Below are 20,352 nucleotides of genomic sequence, written 5' to 3'. Positions count from 1 at the left end.
TTTTTGTATTAAAGAACACATGTAAGTTGATGCTATTGCTTATATTGTTACTGTTAGGGTGTGTACCTTAACTTGATTAGTGGGGCTCATAATTCTTCTCCCATTGCCATAACTATTGAATTATTATTATAAAAAATAAAAATAAAAATAAAAATAATTCTAAACATGGTCCCTGTCATAAGATTCAGTAATTGAGACGCAGGCTACTCTTCTAGTTGGTTTTTTCAATTAATTCTCCAAGATAGTTTAGTTCCCGTATGTAAAGTGAAAATAATAATTATTTTATTTCATTTAAATCTGAAAATTTATTTATTCTCCATTCGTACCAGGTGATCAAAAAGTAAAATACAATTTCTGGTGAATATGGCCTACTTAATTTAGTGGATTGTACTCTCAGTTTGACCTTTAAATATCTATAATTGCAGTGCAAGTCTCGTATACTAATAATTGAAAAATATAAGAAAATTATGTAATCTATAGACAACTTTTTAAGATTCAAGCAATAAGGCATTTGCCAACGAAAATTTCTGGTTCTTATTGATGTACCATTTGTGGTTACAATAATATATACTAGTTGCAAGCTCACATGATGCATGGTAATAAATAATTATTTTGTAATTCTAATATGATGTATAATTTTTTCTCTAAAATTTGTTGAAAATAATTTTCTCCCTAAAAATTAAATAATTTCTATTCGGTCTAATTAGGTCTACTTCGGTCCCATTCGGTCCAATTAGGTCTATTTCGGTCCAATTTGATCAACTCGTTCAATTTCGGTCCTCTTTGGTCCATGTTGAACTAATTGGGCCTTAATTGATTCTTTTTATAGTTTACTTTACAAGTTTTACTCAGAAATTCTTTTTTTTTTTCTTAATTTTCGAGTAAAAAAGTATGAAATTTTATTATATTTGGGCAAAACTCTTTAGTTTTGAGTAAAAAAATACAAATAAAATAGACATTAGAAATTAGAAATATGAGCCTTAAAAATGCAATAAAAATTATTAATATCCAAAAGTCCTATTCGGTCAATTTTGTCCTTTTCAATTTGCTTTGGTTCTACTCGGTCCATTTGGGTCCTATTTGGTCCATTCCATCTACATTGCTCCTATTCTATCCACTTCGGTCCTATTCAGTCAACATTGGTCCTATTCAGTCTACTTCAGTCCTATTCGGTCCAACTTGGTCCTATTCAATCCTGTTTGTTTCTATTCGGTCCATTATATCCACTTTGATCCAAATATGTCTATTTGTTCTTATTCGCTCCACTTCAGTCCCCTTAAATCCTTTTTAGTGCACATTGGTACACTCTGTCCTATTCGGTCCATTGTGGTCCTATTCGGTCCATTTTGGTCCTATTCGGTCCATTTTGGTCCTATTCGGTCCACCTTGTTCTCATTCAATCCTATTTTGTCTATTTGATCCACTTCAATCCATTTTTATCTATTTCAGTCCATTCGGACCACTTCAGTCCGTTTTGGTCTACTTTGGTCCATTTTTGTGTACTAAATATAGGGAAAAGACATGTTTGAATGAGAGCACCTATTCTAAATCCAAAGTTATTAAAAAATATATAAATTTCAAACTCGTAATATTTGAAATCTTAAGCATTTTATTTATTGTCATTACACTTTTGTTGAGCCACATTAAAGTAGCATTTTAGTTCGCTTCGGTCCAGTTAAATAAGTGAAAGTCTTTCTAAACAGAAAGGTTATGAAAATACAAATCTGATATTTACGATAGTTACTCATGTGTTTTATAATCAATACTTTTAAATGAATTGCATGGGGTTGATTATAACTTCAAACTAAATAAATAAATATATATAATTTTTATTTAAATAAATTATTCCAATTCTTCATTCTCTTAAAATAGATTATTATGATAATCAAAATTTTATTCTCTAATTATATGATAAGTTTTGGTTATCATATTGAATATGTATAGTTTATTCTCTAAATTTTATTGTAAATAATTTGTTCTCCCTAAAAATTAAATAACTTCAAAAAATAATTTCCATCACTCTATTTTTACAAATATATAATATTTTCTTTTTTGATGTTTTTGATTGAGATATATATATATATATATATATATATTGTGGGGGCCGGTTAATCAATAAATTACTAAAATCGTGTTAACTGGGCTTGTGGCCCATCCGAGGACATAAAACTGCCCGAGGAGGCCCATATCAGGTTATAAGGGTAACCAAACGAAAGGAAGAGTAGATATCACATGAGGTGAGTTCAGTATTTGTCTGAGGACAAAATCCTTCTCGGCAATATGAGTCCGAGGACGACCTGAACGCCATATTGTTGCAAACACACTTCAGAGCTACATTACCACTGAAGGTGGGACATAGGACCAAGGATAAGAAAGAAAAGGTAAACAAATATCTTTAACAACAGCTGCCTCCGCATTAATTGCCTCTCAACCAACTCTCTGGCCGCATTAACGTGGAGGTGATGCCTGAGTAGTGATAAGGCAGCCTTACAGCTGCTGGTTGGAGGTTCCAGAAGGTGTTGGATGGGACAGGAAGGGATCCTTTGAACCCAACCTACACGTGTGTGGTGAAGATGACACCAAGAGGGCAGTATATAACATGGAAGAATGCATTGAGAAAAGGGGATCGGAACTTCTAAACGAGTAGTACTTAGAAGAAAACCTTATGAAATAACGAACTGAACTTGTTTGAAGGAGAAATTGATCGTTATATGAGTGTTAATCCATCTATAAACGTTAAGTTTAATAATTTTTCTTTTGGAGTTGACCTAGTTCTTTGACATCCACGCTCTATAAATTTATTGTTTGGGCCTTTAACGTTCGAACGCAATACGAATTTGGGATCGTTACAAATTGAATCCTTACAATTGGCGCCGTCTGTGGGAAGAGCTTGATCTAACTTAAAAGAAATCTGGTGCAACGTTCATCGTCCTAAGATCACAGGATTTTTAATTACCTATTGGAGATATAAACCCCACTAAGCCTATGAACATCATCTAATGTACAATTGAAGTACTGTAGACCCAACTTTATCCAACTTTTGAACATTCCCTAAAGTTTCAATTGATTAAAAACAATGCGTATGTATCCAAGATGTCTCCCTGAGACCTCATAGTATTAATGGTTATCACCCATTTTTAATCCCCAATTGTTAATATTTATAAGTTATTTTTTCTCTTGCAAACAAAAGATAGCCAAAATTAGTCCATTCAAATTAAGATAACACAGTGAACAAGTACAAAAATAAGATAAAATGGCAATAACAATAAGCAAATAAACATAAGAATCCTTACAAAATTCCTAATCAAATTACAAAACAAGTCCTATTTTTTCAACTTGATTTGGAGCTTTGGAGCTTAGCTGGCTGGATTGTCTGCCTCCGAGGTGGTGACTCCCTCTTTATCCTTAGTTGCTTCCCCAGCTGGCATAACAGTGGAAGCCAAATCCCGTTGGAAGCTCTGAGAGGCCACCTTTGCCTCAGAAGCAGCTGTAGTCTTGTCCAAGGAGGCTTCTGGAGGGGTGTGATTATCTTTAGCTGGTTCTGATTGGCCAGGAAGAGGAAGACTTGGAGGCAAAACCTCCTCATTAGGGTTAATGGTTGAGGGAGTGTTTTCAGCTTGACTGGATGAAGGGGCTGAGGTGCGGATTGCTTCAGGGTAGAACACGTTCTCTAGCCTCCTTAACTCAGATGAAGCCTCAACCCCAGCTCGGTTAAGGGCTTCATCCCAAGTTTGGGCGCAGTAGATACGGCATACCATTGGCACCTCTGCCCTTAGTGTCTCCTCCGTCTCAGCCACGCCGATTTCATAGCCTTTCTGCTCGGCCTCATTCGTTGCCTGTTCGGCCTTGGCTTTTGCTCTCTCAGCCTCCTCCCTGGACTTCTCAGCTTGCTCCCTCAGCTTTTGGGTTTCCTCCAAGTGTTTCTTAAGGACTGCAACTTGCTCCCAGGCAGTCTTCAGTTCTGCATTTGCCTCATGCAAGCGCTTTCCCTGGTCCTCAACCTGCTTTTTATAGCCTTCCAAGGCCGAGTCAGCGCTCTTGCGAGCTTGCTCCTTAGCAAGTAGTTTTTTCCTCGCATCAGCTAAGTCCTGCTCGGATTGTGTCAAAGTCTGTACAACCGTTGTCCGTTTCTTCTTTTCATCGTCTAGCTGACTGTAGTAGATATTGAGCATCTCATCCAGCTTAAAAGTATTTTGGATAACCTACAAAGAAGAGATTAATACTATAGTCAGTAAAAAGTACACATCAGTGAGTAATAATCACAAAAAGAAAAAGAAAGGAGTTAGCACTTTACCAGGCCCAAGTATCTTTTATTATTGAGGATGAGTTCATTCTTCCTCGCGTTCTTTATTTCGACCATATCTCTGGGGAGCAACAAGGCCTACTCTATAGCTGAGGCCACGTGACACCCAATGCCACCGTTGAAGTCCCTAATAGATGCATCATCTCGTAGGGGCTCCCCACCATGCATGGGTACTGGCAGCCAGGCTTGAGGCTCAGGAGGTTGAGTGTCAAACCTCTCCTGGCCTCACTGAGGAAGATGGCTAGTCTTCTGCTGCTTCGCAGCTCTTTGGACATCTTCCTCACGGGTCGGACGGGACTTCCTAGCATCCACCACGTCCTTCCCTTTCTGTTCCTTGCGCCTTTTCAATTCGGCCACATCAACTCTGACTGGCTGTTGAGGTTGATGAGAAGGTGGACGAGGAGCAGGAGGTGGAGACCTGGAGGGAAGAGAAGGAACCTGGGATTGCGTTGATTTTGCCGGTGCATTCTTCTCGGACTGATTCTTAATCAATTCCATCAAATTTCTTTGGGGCTTCCTTTGTATCCCCATCTCGTCAAGATCTTCTTCGGAGCGTATAGGTTGATCAAAAATCCCAAAGTCGTCCGAGGAGTCTGAGAGTTCTACAACTTCTCCTTCTTCTTCCTCTTCTTCTTTTTCTTCTTCTTCCTCTTCTACTTCTTCTTCCCTGAGGGCAGGCTGGGATGAAGAGGCTCCTGTTGAGGCGACGGCCACAAAAAGGGGCTCAGTGTGGGATGTATCCTGGGGAAGTGGGATACTTTCTGGAACGATGAACCCCCTGAAGGCAACACTAATACAGTGAAGCCGAGGATCGCAGGCTCTGATCACGCACTTCGGCGCCTGGAAAGCAAACGAGAGGGGAGTGTAGCCGAGGATTAAATGGGCTGTCCGAAGTTGGCCGTCAGCTTCGTTCACGTATATCTTAGCTTTCAATACCCTATCCAAGCTTGCTTTGTTGACTAACTTAAGGTTGGGCTTGGTGAAACGTCTATCTGCAAAATCATTGAATTGACATAAAGCGTCATTAGGGATAAGAATGCTAAGACTCAAAACAAAAAAAAACAAAAAAAAAAGGAAAAACATGTATGAACTGAACATTATGAATCTATGATTGCATCCCCACCTGGTGTTCCTTCCTCAGTGGGGCATGACAGACCATCATGCCATTCCCCAGAAAAGATAAGGAAATCCTCCTTTAAGTTCTTGTTTGAGGTGGGAAGGCATTGAATTAGCCTCATCTCGGGATATCTCGACTTGAGATAATACCCCTACCCCTTCAAGTGGTGGAGGTTGTACACCCAATTCATGTCATGATGGGTCAGGTTTAGGTCCATTCTCTCGTTCAAAACTTCTATACTTCCTAGGACCCTAAACATATTTGGGGCACACTGAGTGGGGGATAACTTAAAGAACCTAAGGTAGCTCCTAGTAATCTTACCCATGAGGATGGTCATCCCACCTTCTATGAAGGCAATCATGGGAATAACCACTTCCCCTGTTTGTCTAGCGTCGGCCCATTCCCCTTGGGCTGCGTACCTCATACCCACCGTTGAAGGAATCCTATACTTAGAGCGAAAATTTCTCATACTTTCCTCGGACTCAACTAGACAACGAAACTTACCCTCCTTTTTCCCCATTTTCCTAAAGGACTTAGTAGAGAAATTAACGAGTTTAAGATGAAAGTGGTAAAGGTTTTAAGAAAACTTATAGGTTTGAAAGAGGGTCCTTGGACAGGATTTTAGTATTTGTAGATGCCAGGAAAACGACGAAAAAGGAGAAAGATAGGTTCAGTGTATAAGCTCTAGAATTGTGTGATTGCTGAAGGTAAGAAAGAGAATTGATTTGAGAATTCCTTTATAGTCGTGTAGAAGTTATGAGCGAGAAAGTTCCCGCTCGCGAAACGAGATAGACCCCCTACCATTCGATTTACATCTCACCGTTGAACGTGGGAGACAGGGGCGTCGCCAAAATTTAATGCTGCCACGCTCGGGATGTTGAAGCGTCAGGAGCATGCCCAAAACATAAACGGGTATGGGCTTATGACATCAGAATCAATCTTTTCTCCTGAGGAGTCAAAAAGCAAGATTTTGAGGGGCTATTGTGGGGGTCGGTTAATCAATAAATTACTAAAATTGTGTTAACTGGGCCTGTGGCCCATCCGAGGACGTAAAACTGCCCAAGGAGGCCCATATCAGGTTATAAGGGTAACCAAACGAAAGGAAGAGTAGATATCACGTGAGGTGAGTTCAGTATTTGTCCGAGGACAAAATCCTTCTCGGAAATATGAGTTCGAGGACGATCTGAACGCCATATTGTTGCAAACACACTTTAGAGCTACATTACCACTAAAGGTGGGACATGGGACCAAGGATAAGAAAGAAAAGGTAAACAAATATCTTTAACAACAGCTGCCTCCGCATTAATTGCCTCTCAACCAACTCTCTGGCCACATTAATGTGGAGGTGATGCCTGAACAGTGATGAGGCAGCCTTACAGTTGCTGGTTGGAGGTTCCAGAAGGTGTTGGATGGGACAGGAAGGGATCCCCCGAACCCAACTTACACGTGTGTGGTGAAGATGACACCAAGAGGGCAGTATATAACATGGAAGAATGCATTGAGAAAAGGGGATCGACACTACTTCTAAACGAGTAGTACTTAGAAGAAAACCTTATGAAATAACGAACTGAACTTGTTTGAAGGAGAAATTGATCGTTATATGAGTGTTAATCCATCTATAAACGTTAAGTTGGAGAAAGTATAATAATAAGTTGAGAAATTGATAAGAAAAAAAAGTGTTAAAATGAGAGAGAATGTTGGAAGTTGGTGAATGATATGGTTGCTAATGTGGCTTAACAAGAGCGTAGCAATAATAAATGTCACATTTTAGTTTTTAGAGATATATATATATATATATATTTATAGATTTCTAAACATAGAAGTCAAAATCCTCATATTTTTTTAGTCCAAATACATTAGCTTAAAATATTAGTCCGAATAGAATTAGGTATTACTTTACTTAAACACCAATTATTATTGCAAATGGGCCTCAACTAGGATTGGACTTGTTATCTCTAACACATAAGATATTATATCATTCTTCTTATAGTGTGTAGAATGCTACAATAGTGTGGGATCCACACTTTATTCAAAGATGATGTATATATTTGATGCATGGAAACCTTTTCTAGAGAGTGAAAGGCTATCAAAGATGGGAAGATCCTTGATGCAGAACAACTTAAGCTTTCCATCTAGATTAAACTCACGGTAAACTTTAGGTTTCGGCACCTTAGGTTTGTTTGGAATCACCACCAAACACAATGCTAGGTTGTCCTGCATCAACCTCAAGGTCCACAAATTAAAATTGGACCTGTTTGGTTTCTTCCATTTAAATTTTTAAATAATGTGATAGTGAATGCAGCTCTAGATTAGCAATATTTAGGTGATGTTTGTTTTGTCGAAAAATATTTTCAATTAAGTGTCCGACTAACAAAGATTATTTTTGCCAACTTATTTTACTATTTAGCTTATTTTTTTATACAATTCATAGGTCCCACTACACTTTTTGGTACTATTCATGAGTTTTACTGTACTATTTCAGCTAACTTTAACATTTATCTATAATACTTTCAGCAAAAAAATTTAGTTTCAGCAAAATAAGTGGATCCCAAATGGGCCCTAATTTTTTTTTTTTTTTAAATAATCTGTTTTCCAAGGTTGTGGTTGCATTCTAAAAAATGCTTCCCAAAAAATAAGTGTTTGGTTCCTAAACCACAGTATCAACAAGTTAACAGTATCAAAATTATCGAATCAAAATCAAAATCATAAAAAGCCCATACGGAAGCGCGAGAGACACAACACAAAGGCCATAAAGACTCAAAATTTTTGGAGCCAAGATAAGCTAGGACTAGTGTTAACACTCACCAGCTTGTGTCCTTTGTGACAAACCCAAATGTGTTTCCTAAAACTGTGAAACTTCTATGATGATCTGTGTTACTTAATGTTTTTATTGACGCCCTCTCTGTGTGTTGTGTTTTATTTGTGTATGTGATTTAGATTGGTAGTAGATTGAGTTGGAGAAGAAACTATGTGTTCAAAAAAAATACTAAATTCGGGGTGTTGGCCCGGGCTCTTAGTCCATAGCTACATAATCACACCATTCCTTAATTCATGGTTCTAACTCTTGCTATTTATGCAATGCAACTCATATCTCAAAAAAAAGGTTTGATTAGCTTTGGTCTTTTCTACTGACTTGAGGCCCAGAAATCAGTTATTTATTGGAGTTCTCTACATCTGCCCTCTTCATATAGCAAATTTGCAATGGATGGGAGATAGAAGGTTAAAATGAGGTGATTATTATGTTAGGAGGCACTGACACTTTATTTGGGGTGTTGTACCCGTGTCGCATCCGTATCGTAACTAACAGTGTCCTATCTATTGTATCATGTTAAAATTTTTCTAAAATTTGCTCTTGTTGTTGTATCTCATCTGTACCCGTACTTGTGGTTGTGTTTGTGTCCGTGTCCGTGCATCCTAGCTATTATGTTGCACTTTCAACGGGTTAATAAAAAAATTATAAAAATATGTGTTTTAGTTATGCGATACAGTTTAACTTGTCCAATACCTTGTGCTTTTATTTTTTGGAGAAGATCCACTACCTTGTACTTAAGGCTTACATGCCACAGAATATACTTTGATCTCATATACTTTGATATTCTTTTAAATTTGAGAAATGAAATGTCCACAACATTTTCATAACAAATTCTATATAGCAAGTTGTTACAGGTTGTTATTGGTGAGGTAGATAAGTAATTTCAGTGGTAAGTTCAAATTAGAACCAATAACAACTAATCACCTATGATTTGTTTTTGACAATGTTATGGACGTAACAGCTCTCTTTAAATTTTAAAATTGTTCTTCCAATTAGCAATTCTGGTTGACTTGTGATGCTTAGTGAAAGGTAAGCTGGCTTATTGACTAGATGCAATTTCCATTTTGATACGCTACTTTTTTGTTTGAAAAAAGATGTGGTTAGTCCTAAAAGAAACAATAGTCAGAGACAGGGATCAGAGAGAGAAGATTTCATAATTCTCTCTCTCTCTCTCTCTGTAGGAAGACTTCACAATCCTCAATCAAACCAACTATCAGTATTTTTTTGCCCCAAACCCCCAAAAAAGTTATTTTAAGTGAAAGACCAATAACAACATACATAGATGCTGAAAAACTGGTCATGTATTTGATTATGATAATTCTTTTCTTCCCATTTTGCATTTCCCTTGACACCTTAACATCAGACCAATCCATCAAGGACGCCAATTTTTAAAATTCCAAACAATGATTATTGGAATTGGACCAGAAGTTGGAGTCTTGGAGATACTATAGTTACCTTATTAAAATTAACTTTGCATTCATGCAACTTTTATAGACTTGAGGAAATTACAGTTTACCCTCCTGAGCTATACCTCAATTTACATTTACCCCCCTAAATTATGAGAATGCATACTTTATCCCCCTAAACTCTTAATCATGTATTAGTTTGCACCTCATCCCACGGGTAATAGTTTAGGGTAATAAGTGTGCATTCTCATAATTTATAGGGATAAGTGTAAAAGGGAGTATAGTTTTTTTTTTGGGGGGCGGGGGGTGTAAAATGTTCATTCTCATAGTTTAGGGGGTAAGTGAAAAAAGGAGTCATAGTGAAGCAGAGTAAAGTATAATTTTCCCTATAAACTTTGTTGTATATTTCACAAGACCAATGGGGTAACAGGTCTTAATTATCTATCTTATGGTCTAAAATAATGATAATAATAAGATGTGCTTTTTTAGGCATACCATCGTTTAACTTGACCAAATAAATCAACCCCAAGTTAGGTTAGTAATTTACAATCTGTGTATCACAAAATGAAATCACCAAAGAGCCAAATTAACCAACTCTTTTGGGTGCACGTGAGATTTTGACGAGTCCATGAAATGTTATAGATCACTAACAAATGAATTATTCTTCAGCAAGCTATATATGATCACAAGTTTGGAGTTTGAAACCTATTACTTTTGTTTCTTTAAATAGTAAATGTCAATATGATTAAGATGTAAAGTTAATTTTGTACTAAGTTGCCTCTCTGTCACACAAGGCAAAGGAAGCACGTACCTCCTTGAGTTTGATAGACCAACCACGCTATACTAATAAAAAATGCATTCCAGTCCACGGCACAATAGCACCACAAAGATTTACTAAAGGAAAAATAAAAAAGAAAAAAGAAAAATGTAATTGTCATACATGCGTAAATAACTTGCTGCGCTATATAATAGATGGTGATACAACATGTTTGAACATTATATGCATATTACATTATTACTATTCCATAGCATTGAACAAACATGTCATAAATTTTATTTCATCAGATAGAAAACTTTAATTTGACATGCCAATAGGCATACAAGTGTCTCCAACTCTACAATTTACAATATACATTGGGATAACTTTTCAGCAGTCAATTTTCAAAATGAGAAATTTATCTATTAGATGTAATTCTGGTTGGCTGATGATTCTTATTGACTTTGTAAGCTGGCTTATTGAATTGATGTAATATCCTTTTTGCCATGCTACTTTTTGGTTTGAAAGAAGGGATGCTTAGTCCTAAAAAAAACAAAATTGTCAGAGACAGCTGCTATCAGAGAGAGAGAGAGGACTTCATAATTCTCTCTCTCTCTAGCTCTTTTGGTAGGGTGAAGCTAGCAGAAACATGGATGCTGAAAAAATAGTCATGTCTTTGATTCTGATCATTCTTTTGTTTCCATTTTGCACTTCCCTTAACACCTTCACACCAGACCAATCCATCAAGGATGGCCAATCTTTGATTTCCAAAGAAAATAATTTTGCCTTAGGCTTCTTCAGCCCCAGCAACTCCAGCTATCGGTATCTTGGTATCTGGTATGTTAAAGTGACAAAACAAACTGTTGTTTGGGTTGCGAACAGGAATGATCCTGTCAAAGATTCCTCTGGAGTTCTCTCCATCAACCAGTTTGGAAATCTTGTCCTCCATGACAGTTTTAACCGTCTTCTTTGGTCTACAAATGTTTCTGTCCAAGAGACAACCTCCTGTGTTGCTCAGCTTCAAGATTCAGGAAACCTGGTATTGATTCAGGGCAATAACAAAAAGGTGTTATGGCAAAGCTTTGACTATCCTACAGACACTTTGCTTCCAAACATGAGGCTTGGGTTGAATCGGATAATTGGGCTAGACAGGTTCCTGACATCTTGGAAGTCAGAAGATGACCCTGGAACTGGGGACTACTTCTATAAGATGAATCCTACTGGCTCTCCACAGGTCTCCTTATATAAGGGTTCGACCCTTTATTGGCGGTCAGATCCATGGCCATGGAAAACATCATCATCAGCAGCAGCATCAGTCTCATCGGTTTTTTATAACGATTTTGTTAACAACAAAGATGAAGTATCTTACGCATTCTTTTTGGACGACCTCTCCATCATTTCTAGACTAGTGGTTGACAATTCCGGATTGCTCCAAAACCTTATGTGGAATGATGATGATCTTCAATGGAAGGAATCCTGGTCAGCACGTAAATACCAGTGTGATTACTATGGACACTGTGGTCCAAATAGTAAATGTGTTCTTGATTCGGATGACAATTCTAATAAGTTCGAGTGTACATGTTTGCCAGGGTATGAACCCAAGTCACCAAAGGATTGGTATCTCAGAGATGGTTCTGGGGGGTGTGTAAGGAAGCAGCCGGGGTTTTCTATGTGTGGAAATGGAGAAGGGTTTGTGAAGTTGACACGTTTGAAGGGTCCAGATTCATCCAATGCAGCGTGGATGGACATGAGTATGAGTAGCTCAGAGTGCGAGAAGGCATGCTTGAGTAATTGTTCTTGCACAGCTTTTACCAGCATGAATATTGATGGGAAGGGGACCCGCTGTTTGGCATGGTATGGTGAATTGATGGACATTTCAGAGAATACATTAGAACCGTGGGATCTAAATGTACGTGTGGATGCAACGGAGTTAGGTAGCCTTCTATTCCTGCTTGAATTTTTCATAAATTCTCATTTCTGCCTATTTTCACCTTTTGGATTGTGGATTCAATATTCATCGGTTTTCTTTTTCCCAGCTACTTACACTAGGAAGTCCAAAGGTTTTCTTGGCCCCAAGGGGCGGAGGGCTGTTATAATTATATCTGTTTCTGTGCCATTGTTTCTGGTGTCCTTGATAGCCTATATGTGGCTAATGAAGAGGAAAAAAAAAGGTAACAAATACACACACAGGAGTAATTAGATTTGTCCACCATGCGAGGTATATAAATGCTAAATTGCAAAATTATAGTGAGCAATTCCTATCAATATGTTGTAGGACAGTGAAGAGAAATTTGCAAAATCAATCATTATCTTTTATTGGCACCAAAGACTCTTTGGAGGGGAATGAGCTTGAGGACAATAGTAGACATCCTGATTTATCAATTTTCGATCTAAGTCGCATAGTTTCTGCCACTGACAATTTCTCTCCGTCCAACAAACTTGGGCAAGGTGGTTTTGGCTCTGTTTTTAAGGTACAGTTACAATTCATTATGACATTGTTGATATCTTGCCTATTTTTCTTTCTATTTCACATTCAAATTATGTGAGGGTGTGAATGCAGGTAGAAAGTGAGTTTCAAAAGCTAAGAAATAACTTATTGAAGTAGCAAATATAAGCATTGAACTTAATTGCTTAAAACTAATAGTTATGAGTAAGCTTATTTTTGATCATGAATTCAGGGTCAATTACCTAATGGACAACAAATAGCTGTAAAAAGGCTATCCAAGAGTTCAGGACAAGGAATAGAAGAATTCAAAAATGAAGTTACTTTGATTGCAAAACTTCAACATAGGAATCTTGTCAAAATTTTTGGCTGTTGCATTCAAGAGGAAGAAAAGATGCTGATTTATGAGTACATGCCCAACAAAAGCTTGGACTCCTTCATTTTTGGTATATTTTTCTAAAAATCTATTTCCATTGTCGATTTTATTTTATGTCCGAATGATTTATTTAAAGTACATAAAACTACATATTTCAACACTATTTAAATCACATTTTGAGCACATTGGTGGAAAATTTTGTTGTAGATCCTACAAGAAGTTCATTGCTAAATTGGAGGAAACGCTTTGAAATCATCGTTGGGATTGCTCGTGGAATTTTGTATCTTCATCAAGACTCAAGATTAAGAATTATTCATAGAGATCTGAAAACCAGCAATATTCTACTAGATGATGAGATGAACCCCAAAATTTCTGATTTTGGCATAGCCCGTATATTCAAAGGGGACCAAATCCAAGACAAGACAAACAGAGTTGTTGGAACATAGTAAGCAACTCACAAACACATTTGCTCACACATGTAAACTTGCACACTTGCCACAAATACAGAAAATAAAGGCCTATGCAAGCTTTAAGATGTTCTTTGATATTATTTACATGCAGTGGTTATATGTCACCGGAGTATGCTGTATTTGGAAAATTTTCAACAAAATCAGATGTCTTTAGTTTTGGTGTCATAATGTTGGAGATCGTAAGTGGCCAGAAGAACAACAATTCGTATCAAGAGCATACTTCCCTAACTTTGATCGGGCATGTAAGTAAGAAAAACCAACAATCTTTTTCACTTGCATTTATAACACAACCCCTTATAAATAATGTGATGACCCATACAGGTTTGGGAACTATGGAGAGAAGATAAAGCTATGGATATAGTTGATTCATCGCTAAATGAGTCATTTGTTTCTCAAGAAGTCTTGAGATGCATTCAAGTTGGGCTCTTATGTGTGCAAGAAGACGCAATGGATCGACCAACAATGTTGGCAGTTCATCTCATGCTAAGTAGTGAAATAACTCTTCCTTCTCCAAAAGAGCCTGCCTTCATTTTCAGAAGAACAGGCAATGATCTAGGATCAACCACAGGAGAGGGATCTCACTCTATAGACCGCGTGACAATAACTAAGCTTGAAGCTCGCTAAAGTTGAAGATTTGAGTTAGCTGTATCTTATTGCTTCTACATGGATTTATGGGAAAAATTAACATTTACTCTTTTTGTATTAAAGAACAATTATATAATTTCTTATTCTTTTTTCTCTTTTCTTTCTTTCCTTTTTGTACCAAGCAATTCAAAATTAAAATATAAATGCTGGTGAAAACAGCCTACTTCAGTGGAATGTAGTCTCCCCTGACCTTTCAAGATCTATAACTGGAGTGCAAGCCTGATATACTAATAATTGAAAGGTATTGGAGAATTATGTAACCTACAGACAAATTTCTGAGCTCCATGCAATAAGTCATAGCCAAACATAAGAATTTTAAAGGAAAGATAAAAGCCAAACGTGCAGTCTTCGATGGATATTAAATATCCTCTTCATAATCAATAGATGGGAATGTGTTTGTTGTTTATCGTCACATGTTAAAAGCTAATCTAATCTAATCACCTACAACGCTTGCATATTTTTGACTCAAAATTTTTCGAAAGTTTGAATTTTATATTAGGTCAAGGCAAGGGGCACACTAAATACTACTCCACAAAGAGTGGACAAACCAACAGCTAACCGTATCCCCCCCCCCCCCCCTATCAATTCATATATATATATATATATATATATATATTCAACCACATTAATACCCTTTCCTTGACCAAACTGAAATAGCATCTGGTACATAATTGACTTAGTTGCTTTATACTATATATTAGAAAAACCTAAATTAACCCTACTTAACCATAGACTAACAAGTTAACTGACTTAGTTGCTTTATACTATATATTAGAAAAACCTAAATTAACCCTACTTAACCATAGACTAACAAGTTAACGAGTAAGTTTATTCTCATGCCAGGTGAGTATTTTTCTCTCTAGGGAGAGACTTTTCTTCTCACACTCTGGGTGAGGACTGGTTAATTATTAGCGTCTTTTTCCTGTTTATATGATGGATTCAGATTTTATAAACAAGTTGCAAAGTATAACTTTGACGGAGGAGGAGGGAGAAGTCATTAAGGTTGGGGTCTCACAAAGGGAAAGGATGCTGGAAGAATGTTCCCTTAGTTTGTTGGGGAGGTTTCTCACTACACGAGCTTTCAACCAGCGTGCGGCCAAGGATTTGCTAAGGTTTGTGTGGAGGTTGGGCTCGGACTTACGCATTGTTGACGTGGGGGATGATCTTTTTCAATTCAAATTTACAATGGAGAGTTAGTTGAAGTGGGTGCTAGCAAATGGTCCATGGAGTTTTGAGGACCACCCTCTAGCATTACGAAGATGGGAGAGAGGTATGACAGCCACTTTGGTTAGATTCATTTCAATGCCGATGTGGGTTCAGATATGGAGTCTACCTTTTGACTTGTTATTGGAAGAGGTGGGTAAGGAAATCGGCAGTGGTTTGGGAGAAGTACTGGGAGTTGATTTGAAGGCATTTTCGTCTGACCAAGCTCGCTTTATTAGAGTAAGGGTGGAGTTGCCATTGGATAAACCATTACGTCGAGGAGGAGTTGTGGCCAGTCTTGAAGGAGATAAGGTTTGTATTGGTTTCAAGTATGAACGTTTAGTTGGGCTTTGTTATCTGTGTGGTCGGATTGGTCTTCGAAAATAGGGGTGTCTTCCTTATGGGAAATGGTTGAAGGCGAGGTATCGTAGAAATCATGGTAATACAAACAAAGCAAGACGTAGCCCTAGGCAACGGATGACGATGTCCAAACTAATCAGGGGTGTCGAGGTTCCTCACAAAGGAAGATAAATGAGCAGGTTTATCTAACAAGTGGAAGTGGAAGTGGAAGGATATCTTCAACGTAGGCGGGTAGTTTACTTGAAGACAAAAGCTTCGATGGGGCTCTGGCAGATGGTGGAATTACAGTCGAGAATGATGCAGTACTGCCTTTGAAGAATCACGTTCCAGTTTCTGGGGAGTTGATTACGGAAGTTGATCATGCTATCTAAACAGTTTCAAAGTTTTCAAATTTAAAAACGCCTCCAACTGATTGCATGCTAGATAAGAGCGTGATTCCCTCTGAATTGATTGAGGTGGTAGTCATGGATGAGGATATTGTCATCCTTAATCGTGACTTAATGGGGAAACAAGGCACACCGATTTTTGAGGGATCAGAAATAGATTTCATGATTGGCTGTGGCAAAGTGAAAGGAAACAAGACCACTGGTAAGGGCCGGCCCAAAAGAAATGGTAATATAGATAAATGTGGGCAAAAATGGCCCATTACCATCAATTTTCAAAATAATTTGCCCAGAAACACTGTTTCCAAACTATATAGCAATATACCACTTTTTTAGGTACTCGAGCTTGCCAAGCTCGAGTACCATGTTTTTTTAATCCACTATCGCCCCATATTCAAGGAGCCCTATAGTGGCGTTTTTAAGCCCTATAGTGACGTTTTCGGGCCAAAAAACGCCACTATAGGGCCCCTTAACCTGTTATGGGGACTTATAAAAAAATTTTGCAGGAAAACGCCGCTACAGGGCCCAAAAACGTCACTATAGGGCTTAAAAACGCCACTATAGGGCCCCTTGAACCTGTTATGGGGACTTATAAAAAAAATTTTGCAGGAAAACGCCGCTATAGGGCCCGAAAACGTCACTATAGGGCCCCTTAACCTGATATTGGCGCTTAAAAACGCCGCTATAGGGCCCGAAAACGTCACTATAGGGCTTAAAAACGCCACTATAGGGCTCCTTGAATATGAGGCGATAGTGGTTTAAAAAAACATGGTACTCGAGCTCACCAAGCTCGAGTACCCAAAAAAGTGGTACATTGCTATATAGTTTGGAAACAGTGTTTTTGGGCAAATTATTTTGAAAATTGATGGTAATGGGCCATTTTTGCCGATAAATGTGAGTCAATCCTTGCATAGCCCAAAAAGAGTTGAGCCCGTGGAGAATTCTACAACTGGAAGCCCAAAAGCAATGATGAATTGGAAGAGGCTTGGCACAAGACCTCAGACTCTTATCAATTCTTCAATTGTTGACGTGGAACTTGGGCATAAAAGGAAGCAAGCAGAAATTATGAATAAGGAGACTACGGGAGCTAAGGGAGAAAAGAAATATAGAACTATGGAGAAAGAGCAAGGTGTTGTGTCACCCATGGGATCGATGGAGGTTGCAAGGCAATTAACCATGCCAGGCATGAAGTTATTCCTTAGAAAAAAAAAAAAAAAAAAAAAAAAAAAAAAAAAAAAAAAAACCATCATCACGTTGATGTCCATATAAATCAAAAAGGTGTCGTTTGGCATTTTTTCAGGTTTTCTAGGCATTCAAGTGAAGATTCGTTTTTCTTATCGTTATTTGGATTTTGAAGTTTTTTCTTTTCTTTCTTTGTTTCTTTACGATGTAATCGTGTTTCTCTAGCGTTTGCTAGTGATGCAAAAGAGAAAAAGGGAGTCATATGTCCCATTTCTCTTCCCCATTGTATATCTTTTTCTTAATTAATAAAGTCTACTATCGTTTCCTCTCAAAAAAAAAAAAAAAAAAAAAAACCACAGACTAACATAAAGTAAATTTTTCTATAACCATATGCACTCACGATTGGTTTGGACCTCTTGACCTATAATATGTCAAACAAGTGTGATAAAAAAAAGCTTAAGTTTATGTCCAGTGCACTGATGTACTGAACCTAACTCATGTCTGTTCAAACGATACCAATGCATTGAATCTTGTCAAAACTCTTTTGACTATGTGTACTTGGAAAAGTAATATTACAAAGAGTTCAGTTAACAAGTACTCAACTACATCATTAAGGTTGAGTTTTTTATTAAAATTGATCATTTGTTTTTTTTTAAGTGTCGCACAGTATTCAATTAAAGGGAAATTTATTTATTTACTAGCTTTTTACGATTGGCTTAATTCCTCCTTAACGAGTAGATTCGCACACCTATTAACATATTCCAATTACTAATAATATCACAAGTCATAGCTATTGTTAACCCCTTTCCTACCTGATAGTAATTGGTAGCTTGAGGAGGCAAAGTCAAAGGTGGGCATGAACGTGGAAGTAAACAAATTACATGAAAGTCAAATTTTTTTGGGTTTGTGCTCGTGTGTTCTACCATTTTGGGATTTTGAATTCCTTATTCTGCTTCTTTTTTTGTGCTTTTAAATTTGAGTTTGTGTTTAGTTCTGGGTTTTTTTTTTGTTCTTTGTGTTCTTGTTTTTAATTCTGTTTTTAATTTTTTTATTTAGTTAAAATTTATAAATTATTTTAAAAAAAAATTAAATGTTGACTGGCATTTTATATAATTTTTTTATTCGCTCCGGCTGCCACGTCAGCCTTTTCCGCTAGTTAGATGCCGGAAAGGACTAAAATGAGACGCGCTAATTGGTTTTAGGGACTAAAAGTGGAAAAAATAAAATGTAAGGACCAAAATGGAAAAAGTTCAAAATATAGGGACTAAAAGTGCATTTACGCCTTAAATAAATAACCAATTCCACTATTGAGGTTGTTCTTCAACCTTTCTAAGGCTGTTCTTCAACCTTACTATCCTCCATGAAAATTCCTAGCTTAAGCTGTCCTCTAGAACTAATCGGATTTTAGAAGATATTTCCATTATTTGTTAAATTTTTTGTACTTTTTCTTTTGTTCGTGTTCATTTAAACTGTAATTGTGCTACTCTAGCTTTTTCTAGTGTTGCAAAAGAGAATAAGGAGATTTTTGTTTGCTTAGAACAATGACTCATCTTTTCTCTTCCTTATTGTATGACGTGATTTCCGACCTATAAGCCTGTGCAATGTCTTGTACAAAATTGTGTCCAAAACAATAGCCAACCGTCTAAAGAAAATCATGCCAAAATTGGTGTCAGAATCACAAAGTGCATTCATGTCAAATAGACTAATCATAGACAACATCCTTGTAGCCCATGAAACACTCCATCACCTCAAAACAAAAAAATAAAAATAAAAAAAAACAAAAAAAGGGGAAAACAAGATACATGGCCATTAAACTGGATATGAGCAAAGCATATGATAGAATGGAATGGGTATTTCTTGAAAAAAAAAAAAAAAGGAAAAAATGGGTTTTGACAATAGATGGATATCTCTCATTCAATCTTGCATTCATACTGTCTCTTTCTCTATATTGGTTAGTGGTGAACCTCGTGGCAACTTCACCCCCAAAAGGGGCCTCTGCCAAGGGGACCCATTATCTCCTTATTTGTTTCTCTTGTGTGCAGAGGGGTTACACTCCCTTTTACAACAAGCTGAAAGCTCGGGTGCAATTAAAGGAGTCTCGCTATGTAGTGCAGCCCCAAAAATTTCACACTTGATCTTTGCCGATGACAACTTGCTGTTTTGTCGGGCAACTTCATAGGAGTGCACCCACATCTTGGAGATTTTGAAGAAATATGAAGATGCATCTGGGTAGCAAATAAACTGAGGCAAAACACAACTCTTTTCAGCCCCAATATCGAGATAGTTATGCAAGAAGAGATAAAAAAAACTTGCTAGGAGTGGCAGCCATAACCAACTATGAAAAATACCTTGGTTTACCCTCTTTTGTAGGAAGGGGAAAAAAACAAAGCTTTGGTTATATTAGAGAAAGGATTTGGCACAAAATGCAAGGTTGGAAAGAAAGGCTATTGTCACAAGGTGGAAGAGAAGTCTTGATAAAAGTGGTACTACAAGCCATGCCCACTTACACCATGGCATGCTTCAAACTCCCAAAAAGCCTATGCAAGGATATTGAGTCCTTAATTAGGAAATTCTGGAGAGGTTATAAGGGGAAAGCACAGAAGGTACATTGGGTGGGATGGAAAAAATTATGTAAGCCGAAGTGTTAAGGAGGATTGGGGTTTAAGGATATAGAGAATTTCAATTTAGTCATGTTGGGAAAATAGGTATGGTGGTTGCTCCACAACAAAGACTCATTATTTTACAAGGTCTTTAAAGTGAGGTATTTTCCCAATTGCACGATATTGGAAGAGGGGGTGAAAGAGAAAGGATCATACACTTGGCAAAGTATTTTACAAGCTAGAAAGGTGGTTCATTTGGGATCAAAATGGAGGATTAGGGATGGGAAATCAGTTC

General features: G+C 37.4%; 1 protein-coding gene across 1 annotated transcript; it reads left to right on the top strand.

The window, feature by feature from the left end:
* Positions 1–9,970: 9,970 nt before the first annotated feature.
* Positions 9,971–14,503, top strand: LOC126727328 (G-type lectin S-receptor-like serine/threonine-protein kinase RKS1). The gene is made up of 7 exons (XM_050432931.1): positions 9,971–12,329; positions 12,432–12,566; positions 12,676–12,866; positions 13,074–13,284; positions 13,422–13,659; positions 13,776–13,926; positions 14,006–14,503. Exons 1-7 carry the CDS (start codon positions 11,045–11,047, stop codon positions 14,306–14,308), a joined length of 2,514 nt encoding a protein of 837 aa, XP_050288888.1. The 5' UTR covers positions 9,971–11,044; the 3' UTR covers positions 14,309–14,503.
* The last annotated feature ends 5,849 nt before the right edge of the window (positions 14,504–20,352 follow it).

Source organism: Quercus robur, chromosome 5 (genome assembly GCF_932294415.1).
Source record: "Quercus robur chromosome 5, dhQueRobu3.1, whole genome shotgun sequence".
In the NCBI taxonomy this organism is placed as follows: domain Eukaryota; kingdom Viridiplantae; phylum Streptophyta; class Magnoliopsida; order Fagales; family Fagaceae; genus Quercus; species Quercus robur.
The sequence above is the reverse complement of the archived record's forward strand: the minus strand, read 5'-3'. Positions and strand labels throughout refer to the sequence as shown.